At 58.5% G+C, this 16,622-nt stretch overlaps 2 protein-coding genes across 8 annotated transcripts in view; one reads left to right on the top strand and one right to left on the bottom strand.

The window, feature by feature from the left end:
• Positions 1 to 1,432: 1,432 nt before the first annotated feature.
• On the top strand, positions 1,433 to 4,120 carry LRRC10B (leucine rich repeat containing 10B). The gene has a single exon (XM_001516390.4). The coding sequence runs from the start codon at positions 1,488 to 1,490 to the stop codon at positions 2,427 to 2,429; it is 942 nt and encodes a 313-aa protein (XP_001516440.3). The 5' UTR covers positions 1,433 to 1,487; the 3' UTR covers positions 2,430 to 4,120.
• An 8,224-nt stretch (positions 4,121 to 12,344) lies between these two features.
• SYT7 (synaptotagmin 7) overlaps positions 12,345 to 16,622 on the bottom strand; it is a 97,640-nt gene continuing 93,362 nt past the window's right edge. For 3 of the 7 annotated variants that reach the window (XM_029060906.2, XM_029060905.1, XM_029060907.1), the window contains 2 exons: positions 16,296 to 16,495; positions 12,346 to 12,862 (listed from right to left, as the gene is read on the bottom strand). In XM_029060906.2, coding sequence (XP_028916739.1) covers positions 12,758 to 12,862; positions 16,296 to 16,495 — 305 coding nt within the window. In that variant the 3' untranslated portion in view covers positions 12,346 to 12,757. Of the gene's footprint in view, positions 12,863 to 16,295; positions 16,496 to 16,622 lie in introns of all 7 variants that reach the window. The other 4 variants (XM_029060904.2, XM_039911392.1, XM_029060908.2 and 1 more) reach the window with 3 other exon arrangements.

Below are 16,622 nucleotides of genomic sequence, written 5' to 3'. Positions count from 1 at the left end.
TGAGCCCATGGCTGCCTCTGCCCTCTGTCCACACAGGGCGGGGGCGAAGCCTGGTTTGGGTAAGGGCCCTGAGCGGTCCGACAGCAGCCCTGCAGCCACAAGCCGAGAGCAGGCATTCCCCACCCTTGGATTCAACGGGCAGATCGGGGTGACATGGATAGGGGTGATACAGGCAGGAGGGGCAGATGGGACAGCGAATGGGGTGCAGTGTGCAAAGTTCAGACCGGAGTCGCTGAAGCGAGAAGCATGGAGGTTTTCGATCTGGGTGACGGAATGAGTCGGAGACAAAAGGGAGTTGACCACGGCTGCGGGGTGGGAGAGATCGAACTTCGAAGGGGTGGGTGACCAAGGGTGAGGGAAGTGGACTTGGTGGACGATCTGGGTGCCTGCTGGGGGTTGGTTTCGGTGTGATGGGGTTAGGAGTAGACTTGCCCGGCCTGTGGGAGCGCAGGGAAAAAAGCTGAGCGTAAAGGGCACGTGGAATGGGCTTGGGGAAGGTTGTGAGGGGTGGGCAGGGGCCGTTGGAGGTAGGAGGAGTTGGGGGTACAGTAGCCCGTGAAGGTTGACGGCATCGATGCCTGTCTACTTATTTTGTTTTGTTGTCTCTCTCCCCCCTTCTAGACTGTGAGCCCGACGTTGGTTAGGGATTGTTTCTTTCTGTTGCGGAACTGTATTTTCCAAGGGTTTAGTATAATGCTCTGCGCATAGTAAGCGCTCAATAAATTCGATCGAATGAATAAATGATTGTAGGGTGACGGGGCAGGTGGAAACGGGGTGCTCCTCTTGCTTTTTTCTTTTTTAAGGGTGTTCGTTCAGTGCTTAGTAAAGTGCCAGGCACCGGGGTAGCCACAAGCTAACTGGGTCGGACACAGTCCACGTCCCGCTTGGGGCTCCCAGCCTTAATCCCCATTTTCCAGCCGAGGGAACGAGGCCCAAGGGAAGTTACTTGCCCGAGGTCAGACCGCAGCCGGGCTGGAAGCCCCGGTCCTTCCGCCTCCCCAGGCCCCTGCTCTGTCCCCTAGGCCACGGCTGCTTCTCCCGGGCGGTGGTCGCCGGTGGGCCGGGACCTGGGGGGGCCCGGTGGGTTGTCCGGGGGGGGTGGGCGGAGCGGCGGCCCCGATGGGACGGCTCGCCCTCCCTCTTCTCCGTCCCATTGGCAGCCGGCATCGCGTCGAGCGGGAGGGGGGGTTTCCATGGCGACGGGTCGCTAAGCGCCGAGACCGTGGGAACCCGTGTCAGAGCGGGCGGGCGAGCGGGGGAGCCCCCGGGGGAGGGAGGGGACTCGCCGCCGGGCCACCCGGAGGCCTCCCGCCCCGGGCACCCTGGCCGCAGAGGGCCGGGCCGGGCCGGGCCGGGCCGGGCCGGGCCGGGCCGGGCCGGGGGGCGGCAGGGGTCACCCCGGGGCCCGGGAGGCCGAGGGGCGGGGCGGGCATGGTCCCGGGCGGTGCCGGCCGCCCCCGCTCCCGGCCCGGCCGGGGGCCGCGACCATGGGCATCGCCGAGTCCACCCAGGACGAGCTGCCGTCGGACGCCGAGGAGCAGCTGAGCGACGGCGAGCAGATGCTGGAGCTGAGCGGGCGGCGGCTGCGGCGGCTGCCCGGGCCGGTGTGCGCCCTGGGCGGGCTGCGGAAGCTGTACGTCAGCGGCACCGGCCTGCGGGAGCTGCCCGACGAGATCGAGGAGCTGCGGGAGCTGCGCATCCTGGCCCTGGACGCCAACAAGCTGGAGGAGGTGCCCGAGGGGCTCTGCCGCCTGCCCCGCCTCACCCGCCTCTACCTGGGCGGCAACCGGCTCCTGGGCCTGCCCGCCGGCTTCGCCCGGCTGCAGAGCCTGCGCTGCCTGTGGATCGAGGGCAACTACCTGCGCCGCTTCCCGCGGGTCCTGCTCCGCCTGCCCGCCCTCCGCTCCCTGCAGATGGGCGACAACCGGCTGCGGGGGCTGCCGGCCGAGCTGCCCCGCATGACGGGCCTGCGGGGCCTGTGGCTCTACGGCAACCGGTTCGAGGAGTTTCCCGTCGTGCTGTTGCGCATGGGCCGCCTCCGCATCCTCGACCTCGACCGCAACGGGCTGGGGGGCTTCCCGGACCTCCAGCCCCTCGGGGCCCTGCGGGTCTTCTCCTACGACCACAACCCCGTCGCCGGGCCCCCCCGGGTGGGCGACGGGGTCTTCCTGGTGGGCGAGGGCGCCGCCGAGCGCAACGCCGACAGGGGCGGGAGGGGGCGGACCCCGAGCCGGGCCCGCCCGGGGCCCGAGCCCGACGACGAGGGAGAGGACGACGACGACGACCTCCATCACCACGACGACGACGACGACGACGACGACGAGGAGGGCCGCGACAGGGCCCGGCCCGGCGGCGGGAGGGCCTTCGAGAACGGCGCCTCCCGGCCCGGCCTCGCCCCGCCTAGGGGTCACCGACCCGACGAGACCTGAGCCCGCCCCCGGGCCCCCGGTGACGGTCGTTGGGCCTCCCCGGCCCTCGGGGGACCGGGCCTCGACCCCCGGCAGCCGCCGCGGCCGACCAGACCCGACCTCACGCCCGGGCCCCCGGTGACGGTCGTTGGACCTTCCCGGCCCACGGGGGCCCGGGCCTCCACCACCGGCAGCCGCTGTTGGCCGTGAGCCCCGCCGCCCTCAGTTTCGGGCCAGTGGGCCACGGGCGGGCGAGGGGAGACGACCCCTCGTCTCCCACCCCCACCCCGGGAGGGCAGCGACAAAAAAGTGGAGGGGTGGCGGAGGGGTGGCACTTCCCGCCGGTCCCACGGGCGCTGCTGAGCGAAGGAATCCCACCGCCCCTCAGGGGCGGCTGGACAGTCGCCCTCAGGAAACACCCCTCCTCGCCCGTCTATCCCCCGCACCCTCTTCAGCCCAGGCCCGGTCAATGGTCAAGCAAGGGGAAGCCCCTCTCCCCCAGATCGAGGACAGCTGCCTCCTATGGAACCCACCTCCCCTTCAGGTCCCAGGCAGCCACGGGAGGACCCGAGGCCTCCAGCTTCTCGCCGGGAAGGCCCGGGGCGAGGGCCGAGAAAGTTCCGGCTCTTATCGGGACCGTGGATGGCCACCACTCACCCGTGACAGCCCACTGCCCGTCTGCCGGGGCCGGGGACGGCTGTTCGCCACCACCCGAGCCCCCCAACCCAGGGACCGGGGGCCTCTACCTCCCACTAGACCGTGGACAGCATTCCCACCCCGATAACCCCGACTCGGAAAGCCTAGCGACGGACGCCGCCTCTTCCTTCAGATGGGTCTGTCCCTGGGAGACGGGAGCCCCTGTTTGGAGCCGGAAGACCGGGACAGGTGCTACCCAAGCCTCTTCTGAGGGGCTGATCTCTAGGAGGGAAACTCAAATTCCCTGGGCTCTTTCTCATCGAGGCATCATCCCTCTGCAGGGATACCAACCTACAATATATATACCTCCTCTGACTGCCGGTCTCGGGGACCTTTTGTGAACCCGGTTTTCGTCCACAAAGGCGGGGAAGGCACGTCGGTGAGCTCTTTGCCCTTTTCTTTTCTGGGACTCCGGGACCCCCGAGGTCTGGAGGGTTGCCGCTCCCTTCTCCTCCCGAGGTTTGTCCCGGCCTGCTACTGGAATCACACTGGTAGGAAATCTGTCCCCGAGCAGCTCCTTCCAGCTGTCAAGTTTGAAAAGAAGCCGATGTGCCCTCCTCGCCTCGGGAAGGGCTCTTGGTACGGTGGGAATGGGAGTCCACGCTCGGCCTCGCCGGCTCCCTGCTCTCTCCATGCCCTTAAATGGGCACGGGCACGGGCACCGCCACGGAGCGGAGGAACGGCAGGCCGGGTTGAGCATGAGGGACTGGGCTAGGGACTCCCCACCTCGCTTCTCCTTTCGGAGAGACAGAGCCGAGGTTTAGCTCTGAAGATCCCCCCCGCCCCCCCCCCCCCACCACTTCCAACCTACTCCCATCCCCAACCCCTTCCCCAGGACCAAAACAACCACCAAAGCAATAAAGGCAGAATCAGGAGCTGCTGGTGAAACTGAGGTGGAGAGAATCAGGGAGGAAACTCAGGGACGCTGCCAGGGGACAGAGCCAAAGCAATGGATGGTTTTCCTTAAAAAAGGAAAAAAAGGCTGTAAACATAAATTATATTTCCTGGAGAACTAATCTGTGTTTCCCACACGCCTGTTTATTTATAACCCAGGGAGGGCACTGGGGCTCCAGCAGCTGTCTGTGCCTTTGTCTCTCTTTGTAACAAATCCAGAGCCCCGTGCTCTTTCCTGGTCAGCTGCAAGCTCTTGTCTGTCCATCTGTCCATACTTTAACCTGGACAGAGAGCTCCGCTGTACATCGCTCTGTCTGAACTTTATACTGCCTGTCGGGCTGTACTCTAGGCTCCCGCTGGTCTCTATCAGTCTGAGCTGGCTTCTATTGCTCTGAACTCTGCTCTGCCTGGCCACCTAAGTTCTGTTCTCCGGCTTCTCTGTTCTGTCACGCTCTCTCTATTCTCAGTCTTCCGGGCTCTAGCTGAGTCTCCGTGAAAGTTACTTTTCCTCCTCCTACACTCTCTTGGAGTCTTTTTTTTGTCTTCTGCTTTTCTTTCTGCCTTGATCTTTTTCTCCCATGTCTTGCCTGTGTTACTCAGAAAAAACAACCGGTGGGTAAGGGAAAATCATCCTCCTGGAGACTAAGGAGATGACGCCATGGCTCTGTTTCCATGGTAATGGGTCATGATGTCACCAGCGGAGGCCGAAAGGTCAGATGGGCCCTGCCCGGCCAGAGCTGGACGGAGGAGGGGTGGGGGAAGGGTGTGTGTGGGGGGGTGTCGAGGCCCGGGGGACGCTCTGGCAGAATCGGCCATGATAGGAAACCCTGGAGGGACAGAGAGGAAGAAAATCAGGGGTGGAGATGTTACCCAGCGAGGCCTGGGAGACTCTCCCGGGAATACCTGCCTGCCCCAGCAGCTGGATCTTTCCGATTCTGGGTCCCGGGATCCTGGAGAGCAAGGTGCGTTCCCACTGAAGAACTAGGGAGGTCTCCAGGCCCTCATCTCTGCATCTCTTGGGAGTTGGTTCCTCCTTGAGATCTTACGCACAAGACGCACCTGATGGGTTCTTCTCTGGGTCCTTTTAGACAATGGAATCTTAGGGGCGGCGAGGCCCAGGACGGTGACGCGGGAGAGGAGGGAGTCCGTGACTGAACTACAGCTTTGAGCCGAGGCCTTGGAGCTGTGACTAAGGAGTGCTGGGACCTGCCCCCTCCACCTTCCCCTTCTGTTCTACCGGGGCACAGAGAACACCCTGCTCTTCCACAGATGACTGGAAGGGATCTAGGAAAATAGGAGCCATAGCGGAAGCTCCCTCGCCCTCCTGGGTTGGCCCTGAGGTGGGGAGGAACAGAGGGGCTTGCCTACCCTGGCCCCGTCCCCTTCCCGGCTCCCCATGACAGGTCCCTACGGCTCTTCTGTTCTCACAGGCGGGTACCACTGTATAGACAAGTGCCTTCACCCAGCACAGCTGAGCGGGGTGCTGCTTTAAGCATTCTGACCCCAAAGAGCTAAGAGAGATCCCTGGAGAGGCTTGAAACAGTGGGGAAACAGAAAAGACTCCGGGAGAGGATGGAGCAGCGGGGGACCGTAGTGTCTGAGAGACCAGGTCCCTCCACAAGGGCCTGAGGGAGTTTAGGGAAGGAATTCAGAAGCAGTGGACTTTGAAAATGGAATTGAAGGAGAAGAGATGCTTGGGAGAACATGGTCCATGCCTAGTATAACATGGAAGGCAGAGGAGAAAGAAACTACGAAAAGAAATGAGCAAAAGAGAAAGGGAGCTTGGAGAAACTTGTTGGCATCCATCCATGACAACATCCTGTTGGCAACGGCCAAAGGATCTCATGTGCAGAATGATGGTAGAGCACTTCCCTTCCCCCCACCCCCCCGCCCCCAATCCCTTGCCCCACCACTCCTGGGAGACTTTCAAAGGCATTGGGGGCCAAATGGTGGACTGAAGTCCCCAGAACATGGTTGTCCATGGTTCCAAAGGGAACTGAGATGGTGAATGAGAGAGAAGAGATTTAAGGCGGAGAGATGGAGAGCCAGCAGGGATGATAATATAATTGTTTAAGCCTTCGGGTTGCAAGAGAGAGCTGTGGTGGGGCAGATCTCTCTGGTGAGGGTAAAAGAGGGGAAGAGTGGGCTGGGTATGGAAATGACGACTCAGGGCAGAGACTTCAAGGAATTCCAGAGACTCTCTGGCTAGAGGAGAGACTGCCCCACTAGAATGGATGAATCCCCCATCCTGCCTGCTTTTGCAAGATGATCTGGACATGATTATGAGTATTAACATTTATTAAGCACTAGTAGGTGCTGTACAGAACATTGTTAAATAGGGGTTCCTGCCCCAGGGGCTCACAATCTAAACAAGACAGACACACAGGACACAAACAAAGGAGGAGGAAGGGAGAAAACCCACGGGGAAGACAAGCAGGCATGTGGATCTGAGGACTGGAGCATTTGGCCACGTTAAATTGGTTCTGATTGTCGTAGGGGGCCAGGAGGTTTTTCTAGGAAGCAGGGTGTACCGAGGAAGGGTTGGAAAGAGGAGAAAGAAACAGCTTCATGATGGGGGGTGGGGAAGGCCTTGATACAGAAGCAGAAGCGGAAGAAAGGGTCAGAAAGAAACTGAACTTACACCTAAGGCAAGAGCAGAGAGAGGGCGAGGGGGCCCAGGAGGAGGAGTGGGACCCTCAGAGGAAAGATCAGGAGATAAATCTGAGAAGGAATTCCGTTCCTGTTGGATTGAGGTGAAGCAACTGGGCCTGGGGAAGGGGCGGGGGCTAAAACCCGAAGGGAAGCGCTCAGTAAATACCACTGATCAATTGAATGATCGAGGGGGTCCTTAAGGAGCCTCTGACGGGAGCTAAGCCTGGCCCTTCACAAACCCGACGGGGTGATATTTGTGCAGGAGGGACCATCTCTTCCAGACAGAACTCCAGCTGGGAAGATCAGGTCCGGTGGTCTTCAGCACTTCCTCTAGATTCAACCTAGACTGCAACGGCCCTCTAGTCAGGCTCCCATTTGGGCATTACAACAGAGAGGTCCTCAGAGAGGGGGAAAAAGAGCCAGGCTGAAAGGGGCATCGCTGAGCAAAACTGGAAATGGTCATTTGGGGGGTGGGCGGTGGGGGGTGGGGAGGGAAGAGCACTGAGTCCAGGAAAGGTACCTGCTGTAATCTTCGATTAGCTGGGTGACCCACTCGCTCCGGGCAAATGTAAGCTTAGACCTGGTAGATAGCAAAGAAATGCGGCTTCAATCCTGTGGGAGGGCAGACTGGTGAGAAAGCGAAAGCTTGTACGTCATGTTTCTCTGCGGGCTAGCAAGGGTGATCTGACCTCTTCCTTTTGAAGGGCACAAGGCACTGCCCAAAGCTCATCTCTTTAGGCCCCGTCCTAACTCTGTGAGAGTTCCTGCCTGTATTACAGGTGGGGAAACTGAGGCCCAGGAGAGGGGCGTGGCTTGCCTAAGATCACAGAGCAAGTCAGAGGTCAAGTAAAGGTTAAAACCCAGGCCCCGTGACTCCCGGCCCAGAGCTCTATCCGCTAGGCCTAGTCCTAAACCCTGGAGTTGGTACCCGGGATCTGGCAGGCTGATGGCAGCGCTGGCGTGGGACGTATTGGAGTAGCCCTCTAGCACTGTTCTCGACGTGGGCTGGCAGCCAGGCAGGCCCTGGCAGACCTACTTGGCCCGATGCCCTGCTTCTCTCCACCTCACCCTCCCACTGGAATCTAGAAAAGAGGAGATGGTTGGCTTTACTCTGGTTTCCTTCATGGCTCCGGCTAGCTTCCTCCAGGAGGGGGTCAATCGAGGCTACCTGCCCTCTGCATAGCCCTGTGACTCCACTGTGGCTAGCGGCTCGTTGGCCTGAACCTCCGAGGTTCTTCCTGGGGCTAGGGCTGGGCCCCTCCTGCTACAGGCAGCCAGAATTAAGCCCCCAGTTACCGGTCCTAGTTACTTTAAGAGGCCATTTCTCTGTTTTACAGAGGCCCCCGCAGGGTCCGGCAGGCTTGCAACCCAACGGAGGAGGAGAATATTTGGGATTTAACTGTAGCCTAAGAGGGGTTCCCCCGCATTTGGTCCTATCTTTTCTTCAGGTCACATCCCAACGGACACCGGTTGGGATAATTGGTCAGTGGCAGCTGGAGACTCACTAGCCCAGGCCCCACTCACTCTCCCCCTCACGCCACCTCCTCAGCCTCTTTCCGGGAGCACCCACCCCTCCCGCAGAGGAGAGAGGGCAGGGAACGGCGGAGAAAGCAGCGGAGGCTCTGCTTATTTACTGTCCTTTATTAATCAGAACCGGGGCCCCCTCCAGAAAAAGCGGGGCCTGTTCCCACAAAAATATGATTCTGCAAAGAGGAAATTCTGCTGGCTTAAAGGGTGTGTTGGAAATTTTTTTATGAGTTTTTTTTTCTCTTTTTCAGTTTTTCTTTTCTCTGCTGCTAATGTTACATTTTGGTTTTATTTTGTTGTTTTTGTGTTGTTGTTTTTTTTTAAAAAAAACCAAACCACTCCGGCCCAGAGATGCCGCTCGCCTCTTAAAGCCCAAACACAATAGAAACAGTGGCCAACGGCGCCAGCCCCCTCGGCCTTGCCAGCCCCCAGCTAAGCGGGGTCTGCCGGTTCCCTTTTTTCCCCTCTCTGGAATGCCAGTGGGTGGGCTAGTTCTGAGGGGGAGGGGTTGAACTTTGTACAGCAGTTTACACGGGCATGGTCACAAGAAGAGATACCTGAACAAGATACAGCTAAGAGTTCTAAGGTTCAACAGGACCGCAGACCACTCTCGCACACTCCAACTGGACTAAAGGAACCCAGGTCACTCGGGCTGGGGAGGAAGGAGAAGGGGGGCTGGGATCCCGACCTTGGCCGGGCCAGAAGGCCCTGAGGCAGCCGAGGAGAGTCGGGGAGGCAGGCTTCGCTCACAGCCAGGGATAATAATACTTTGCTCTTCGGTAGCACCTTACGAGTCCAAGGATGTCCAAAGCGCCTTGATGTAGGTGGAGTTACTGCAGCCTCACAACCTTCCCTGTGAGGTAGGTGAAGTATTATTACCCCCATTTTACAGATGGGGAAACTGAGGCACAGAGCATGTGAGGACTTGCCCAAGGTCCCATGATGGGATGGTGGTGGGGGTCAGCTGTGGAGCCAGGAGTCCCGGGCCCCGCTCTCTCCACTCCCTCCCATCCCAGGCCGCCCCTCCAACACTCCCTCATTGGGCTGACCGGGAAAGTCGGCCCCCGTGATGTGGGCGATCCAGGCCCAAGTCCCCGCTTTGCCCCATCCTCCCTCCTCATCGCAGATCAAGTTACAAAACAGAAAAGGGAAACAAAAATAGAACGTTCAACTGGACTTCCCTAGCCCCACCCTCCCCCTACACACACACACAAACACACACACACACCCCAAGCATACTCCAAAGTCCCTCTGGCCTCGGGCTACCCTCCTGCACCCTGAAGATTGGGAGGCGCTGACCCCCTTCATGTGGATGTCCCCCTACCTCCCCCCCAGCCCCTCTGGGGAAATTTCACCCTGCAACTTCCCCAGAGGGCACTGAGAGGAGGGAGATTGGCCCAGAGTCAAAACCTGAGCCCTTGGAGGAGCCAGAGTCCAGCGGGCGGCCGGGCTCAAGTCTCCCCTTCCAAAGACGACACCTGGAGAGTTTCTTTGCATCCGATTGGCTGAAAGATGCAGGGGAGGGCAGGAAAGTAAAGAACGGCTTGTTGCTCCCCCCAGTTCAATACGATTTGGTTTGATCCCAACTGGGATTCACTAAGCTACTGAATGGCATGGAGGTGCTTGCTCGGCGGCTCCTCCTTCACCCTTCCCGACCGTCTGCGGATGGGGAGTAAACTCAAGCGATCATCGGCAAGGCTGAGCTGAGGGCACCGGGTTGGGTAAAGACCCGTAGATCCCCCGGTTCTTCCCACCCATCCAATCCTCCTCTCTCCCTTTGACCCTCTTCTCCCTTCCGATCTGACATTTCCCCCTAACCCGGCCCTTTCAGTAGCCCAGTCCTTTCCTGTTATCTTTGGCCAACCTTCTGGGTTTCTCTTTAGGCTTTCCTTTTGCTCAAACCCAAACCACCCCCCCCCCCAGACCCCACACCTCCGATAACCCACAAGCCCTTTTCTCCCCCGCCCCTTCCACTCTTCCTGGTTTCAGGATGGGGACATCCAATATCCCTCAGAGCCTTGTCATACTTCCTCCTGGAGAGGGCCGTCATTCCCAGACAAATTCCAGCGCTCGGGTGGGGACAACAGAGGAGAGAAAGGGTTGGGCAAGATCACTGGGCTTTTCAGGGGCCTCCTGAAGCGGGGCGGGAAGAGGTTGGCAAACCCTCCTAGAGCAGAGGGCATTTCCCCGAGTGGCTCGGAGAACGGCGGGAGTAGCCAACGTGCAAGGGGTCGGGCTGGGAAGGTAGAGGTTGGTGGCTCTTCCTGCTCTCTCTGGCTTCCTCATCTGTCCTCGGCCCAGGGGCGATCCTGCCTGCCAACCCTTGCCAATGTGGATGGGCATCACCTAGGTGGGCATCGGCTCTTAATCCAGAGGGACAGGCCCAGTCTGTGGTGTGAGCGGGCCACCTGGTGGCTGGATGGGCGAGCTGCAGGGATTGTCTCTCTCTCGCCGAATTCCAAGCGCTTAGTACAGTGCTCTGCACCTAGTAAGCGCTCACTAAATACTCTTGAATGAACGAATACGCGCTCTCCTGCCGGCCCTCCCTCGGGGCAGGATCCATTTCTGCCTGGCTCCACATCGGAGCAGGGATGCGTGGATCCTCAAAGGCCGCACCGACCCTAATGGGAAGAAGGTTGAGGCATCAGAAACTCGCGCCAGATCCAAGGAGGGGTAGGAAGAGGGAGGGATAAAGTGTGGCATACGATAATAATGATAATAATAAGTATGGTATGTGTTAAGCGCTTCCTAGGGGCCAGGCACTGGACTGAGCGCTAGGGCGGATGGGAGCAAATCGGGTTGGACTCCGTCCCTGTCCCAAGTGGGGCTCACGGTCTCAACCCCCCCATTTTGCAGATGAGGTCACTGAGGCCCAGAGAAGTGAAGTGATTTGCCCCAGGTCACGCAGCAGACAAGTGAAGCAGAGGAGCAGCGTGGCTCGACGGAAAGAGCCCGGGCTTGGGAGTCAGAGGTCGTGGGTTCTAATGCCGACTTCACCACTTCTCGGCTGTGTGACTTTGGGCAAGTCACTTCGCTTCTCTGGGCCCCAGTTACCTCACCCGTAAAAGGGGGATTAGGACGGTGAGCCTCACGTGGGACAACCCGATTACCTTGTATGAAGAACAGTGCTTGGCACATAAGTAAGCGCTTAACCGAGACCATTAGTAAGTGGCGGAGCCTGGGATTAGAACCCAGGACCTTCTGACTCCCCAGCCCGTCCTCTAGCCACTACATCATGCCGCTTCTCTGACAGGGGAGATCCCAGGCCCCTTAGTCCCTTCGAGGGCCGTGAATCGGGGCAGGAGAACCGGGGACGGGACAGCTTCGGGCCGGGAAGGGAGGGAAAATGCCCGACCACCTCGCCTCCCTCCCGGCCTCCGTCCGGTCCCTCGGCTCCGGGCCTTTCCACTGGAAGCCATCCGCCTGTGGCTCGGGGAGGCGGACGGATGTGGAAAACCGGACTCGACGGGGAAGGAAGGCCGCGGCCAAGCCCGTTGAGGGTCCCCCGGTGACCGGTCGGGGCCGGAAGGGCGGGACGGGGAATCCGGAGGGGGAAGAGGGGTCCGCCAGGGCGCGGGGCGCCCACGGGAGGGGTTTCGCCAGCCGGGAGGGGGAATCTGGGAAGACCGACTACAATGCCATGCACACTGGGAGCGTTCGACTAGTGATGCTGATGTGGGTCAAGCGGGCCTGGAAGGGGGGCCGGGGTCGGGTTCCCCGGGGGGGAAGGGGAGACCCGGCAAAGCTTTGGCTGCCATCGGGAGGGCGTCGAGCGTCTTCCCTCCCCGCTGCCCTTAATGGCCCTAAGCTGCTCCCTACAACCCAGGAAGGCGCCCTCATCTTCAGGGGCAAAGGATGAGGCCCTCCCCTGCCCTCCCCCCACCCCCAGCTTTCCTCCACCCTCCCCCCTCTGCTCCCTCAGCCCTCCCCCCCATGAAGCCCCGGCTCTGCGCCCTAAAATGGCCCCCCAGACGGGGACGGTGGGCGACCCCGGGGCTCAGTGTCCCCCCCCCACCCCGACGGGGCTCCACCACGGCCCGCAGACACAAGGCCGCGGCCGTCGGGCGGGTTATTTAGCCTCTCCTCAGCTCTAGGCCGAGGCGCGTCTTCAAAAATCAAAAGGGCCGCCCCTCCCCCCCCCCCCCCAGGCCTTAGCCTCCCCTCCCCCCTCCTCGGCCCGGGGAGGGGGCGGGGCCCGCTCGGCCGGCGGAACCAATAGCGAGGGCCGGAGGGCGCGAGGCGGCGAGGCTCCGCCCCCCCCCGGGAGCGGCGGGAAAACGGGCGGCGGCCGCGCGTGCGCGTCGCGCGCCCCCTGGCGGGCTCCTGCGGGAACGGTCCGGCCTCCTTTCCCTCTCCCCTAATCCTTTGCTTCGGCCGGTTGGGCAGGGAAGGGAGGGCCAAGCAGGAAAATGGCTTCCAAAGCCCCGGCGGGCCCGGGGCCGGTGCTCCCCGGGAAGGTCCCCGAACGGAGTCCCGGGGCCCCCCTCCCCCCGAAGGGGCGTTTGTGCATAAAGTGGCGAGGGGGTGACCCCGAACCGCAGGCCCACGGCTTCCCCCCCAGGGCCTCCCCTCGGCCCGGCTCAGGCCTTCAGCTGGTGCCACTGGGCCACGGCCTGGCGAGGGCGGGCGATCATGTCCTTCCAGTGCTTCACCTCCCCCGGGCCGCTCTTCCACGATAGGTAGATCTGGAGGCAAGAGGGACAGAGCATCAGGGTCGGCCGCCCCGGGCGGCCTCGCCGCCAACCCTCGCCGATTCGAGCCGCGCCTCGGGGTCTGAGCCCCATCACGACGATGTGAATCGTCGCTTAAGCCCTCAGTGGGTGTCCAGCACCGTCCTCAGCGCCGCGGTTGGCACGGCCAATCGGCGTGCACACGGTCCCCGTCCCACACGGAGTTCACCGTCTCAATCCGCCTTGTACACATGAGAGGCGGCGTGGCTCAGTGGAACGAGCCCGGGCTTGGGAGTCAGAGGTCACGGGTTCGAATCCCGGCTCCGCCACTTGTCAGCTGGGTGACTGTGGGCAGTCACTTCACTTCTCTGGGCCTCAGTTCCCTCATCTGGAAAATGGGGATTAAGACTGTGAGCCTCACGTGGGACAACCTGATTAGCCTGTATCTCCCCCAGCGCTTAGAACAGTGCTCTGCACATAGTAAGTGCTTAGCAAATACCAACATTATTATTATTATTGTTAGGAGGGAAATGCAGCACAGAGGAGTCGAGTGGACTTGCCCAAGGTTGCAGTGCAGACAAATGGTGGAGCTGGAACCCGGGTCCGTATGACTCCCAGGCCCATGCTCTATCCACTAGGCCATGTTGCTCTGAAAATAATAATAATGTTGGTATTTGTTAAGCACTTACTATGTGCCAAGCACTGTTCTAAGCACTGGGGTAGATACAAGGTAATCAATTTGTCCCACGTAGGGCTCACAGTCTTCATCCCCATTTTACAGATGAGGGAACAGGCCCAAAGAAGTCAAGTGACTTTCCCAAGGTCACACAGCTGACAAGTGGCAGAACCCAAACCCATGACCTCTGACTCCCAAGCCCGGGCTGTTTCCACTAAGCTGTGCGTGTGTCTACCAACTCTTTTATACTGTACTCTTGCAAGCATCTAATACAGTGCTCTGCGCCCAGTAAGCACTCAAAGGACACCATCGATTGATTGCCTTCCGACTCCTGGCCTCGCGTGGCTGACTGCTCTGGTTAGAGAAGCGGGGACCCGGTGAGAGAAGCCTGGAGGAGACTGCGCTTTTGCGTTATAGATCCCAGAAAGGGTAGAGGGGAAGGAATTAATGACAGCCTATCCCCATTTTAGGGTCATTTGACTTTTGAGGAGGTAATATGTCCATGGTTCTCCCTCTAGGTGATCCCATTCAATGGTGTCCTGGCCCTGGTGTATTCGTATTCACTCTGAGGGCCTGGCCGGGTGGGCATCTGAAAGTTGTACCAGTGATCTATGCCCAAGGTTGTACTATTTGTAGCACAGAAGCCAAGCTTGGATAAGAATACCTGGGCTCTGTCAAAAATGGTACCCATTGCCCATAGCAAAGTCCCAGGTGACCAACTGTCACCTGACTGCAACCTGAGGTCTTGGGAATTCCAGGTCTGAGAGTCTGTCCTCCTATTCTTAATGATTATATCTAATATTCATTACAACTGTTATTGTTAAGCGCTTACTATGTGCCTAGCACTGTATTAGCTAGGATAGACATGAGATATCAGGTCGAACACAGTCTCATATGGGGCTCAAGGTCTAGGTAGGAAGAAGTAAGATTTAACACCCCCCTCCCCCCCCATTTTACAGATGAGGAAATGGAGGCAGAGAAAAGTGAAGTGACTCGTCCTAGGTCACACAGCAGACAAGGCGGAGCCAGAATCAGAACCCAGGCCTTCTGACTCCTAGGCCTGTGGTCTTTTTCACTAGGCCACTGCTGCTGAACGGTTATGCAGCGAACTATACTGTCATTAGGGGCCAGGTTGAACGCCAAGCAGGGTGGAGGTCTGGAAGGGGAGGAGGAAGGTATCTAGTGAACATTTGAAGGCAGCAGCCTTCTGTAAACCCACCATGGGGCAGCCCACGCCGCCAGGAAGTAACCCTAATGTTTGCTGGCAGATTGGGCCTGGCGTATTCAGGGTTTGGAGATAGGATGAGGAAGTTCTACCTCCTTTCTTCCCCTGGGGGCCTGGCAAGAATGGAATTCTTCCCCGCTTGAACTGTTTGATTCCACATTACTGCAGGTAGCAACAGTTCAGAGAAAAACAGACTAACAAGGCTGTGACTGACACTGGCATTGCCATGGCAACCTGGCAGGATAAACTTACTGCTTCACTGATTATTATTCAACCCCCAGGACAGAAGAGGGCCATCCAAGGGGGCCTGTACAGATGGAGTTGAAATGGATGGGGTTTGGGGTAAGGCAACTAGATGATGGAATAAAATAAAAAGGGCTCCTGATTTCTCTAGAAGACATTCTGGGGTTGGCGGGAAAGTACGACCCCCCTCCCCCCGCCAAAATCAGTGAAATATTGTGAAAGCAGAATGCCTATTCACTCCTAATTTTGTGAGGGGTTGTGTCAAGGGAGTAATTTTTAAATTGAATAAATAAAAATTTCGGAAAACTGGGTTCGGTGAGAGCCAAGGTTGGTACGCTGGCAAGGCCGTCCTGGAAAGACATACACCCAACGTGAAATCCAAAATGGCCTCTATCAAAGGTGTGGGTGCATAAATGCTCCACCTGGAGAATGAAGGTGGGTAGACAATTATTCCCAACAGGACATACCTGGAACTCATTTTTCCTTAGAAGAACCAGTTTGTTTTTGTCAGATGGGTGAATGTGGGGGCACTGAAAGGACAAGGAGCAAACTCATTTTTCCTTAGAAGAACCAGTTTGTTTTTGTCAGATGGGTGAATGTGGGGGCACTGAAAGGACAAGGAGCCGCAGTCCACTGGATCACATCTCCCCCACCTTGGAAATTCACAGCTAAACGTTGTACCAAAACACATAATTTTACCCAATAATCTTTTCTGCAACAGCATTAGAAGTTGTCAAGTTCTGATTTCATTAGGAGGTGAGAAGAGTTCAGAATAGGGAAGTTGATCAATTTGAAGCAGTGCATTATTGTGGAGTAACCCACTGGCATGAGGAGCATTAGGGGGCAATGGGGGACTCTGTCTGACTTCCCTGGTTGGCATCCTGCCAACTACAGATTATTATTTATTTTTTAGGTAAGCAGCGTGGCTTAGTGGAAAGAGTACGGGCTGAGGAGTCAGAGGACATGAGTTCTAATCCCAGCTCCTCCAATTGTCTGCTGTGTGACCTTGGGCAAGTCACTTCACTTCTCTGTGCCTCAGTTACCTCATCTGTAAAATGGGGATTAAAAGTGTGAGCCCCAGGTGGGACAACCTGATTATCCTGTATCTACCCCAGCGCTTAGAACAGTGCTTGGCCCATAGTAAGCACTTAACAAGTACCATAATTATGAATTATTATTACCTGGGCCATGGAGTTGGGCTCCTCCTCTGGGTCCCTGGATTGGTGAAGCTTCCAACTCCAGCTGCCCTTAGGGCTTCTCCACCCCAAAGGATTGGTCTCCACCCCAGAGCCAGGGAGACCTACCTTGCCAATGACATCATTCCGGCTGAGCTTGTCCTTATCCATGACCGTAATGATTATGGTTGTCTCCCGCAGCTTCTCCGTGGGGATATCGAAGATGAAGGACTCGTTGAAGATGGGGTTCAGATTCCTCTTCATCGTCACTGTCTTTTTCTTCTCCACTCGCTTATCCTTATACATCAGCCACACCTTCACGTAGGGGTCTGCAGGGATGAGGGGAGGGAATGGGAACGGGGCACTTTTGAGGTCGTTGGACCTCAAAGCGAGAGGGATTTTTTTTTCTTAACCTCATTGCTGGGGTGGAGGCAGACCCCAATCTCTTGCCAATGA

The sequence above is a fragment of the Ornithorhynchus anatinus genome, chromosome 3, assembly GCF_004115215.2.
Source record: "Ornithorhynchus anatinus isolate Pmale09 chromosome 3, mOrnAna1.pri.v4, whole genome shotgun sequence".
In the NCBI taxonomy this organism is placed as follows: Eukaryota; Metazoa; Chordata; class Mammalia; order Monotremata; family Ornithorhynchidae; genus Ornithorhynchus; species Ornithorhynchus anatinus.
Note: the sequence above shows the minus strand (reverse complement) of the source record. Positions and strands in the feature narration are given on the sequence as shown.

Bases quoted from the DNA above. Each gene is read 5' to 3' on its own strand.
- LRRC10B (XM_001516390.4), top strand. From the start codon at position 1,488: ATGGGCATCGCCGAGTCCACCCAGGACGAGCTGCCGTCGGACGCCGAG.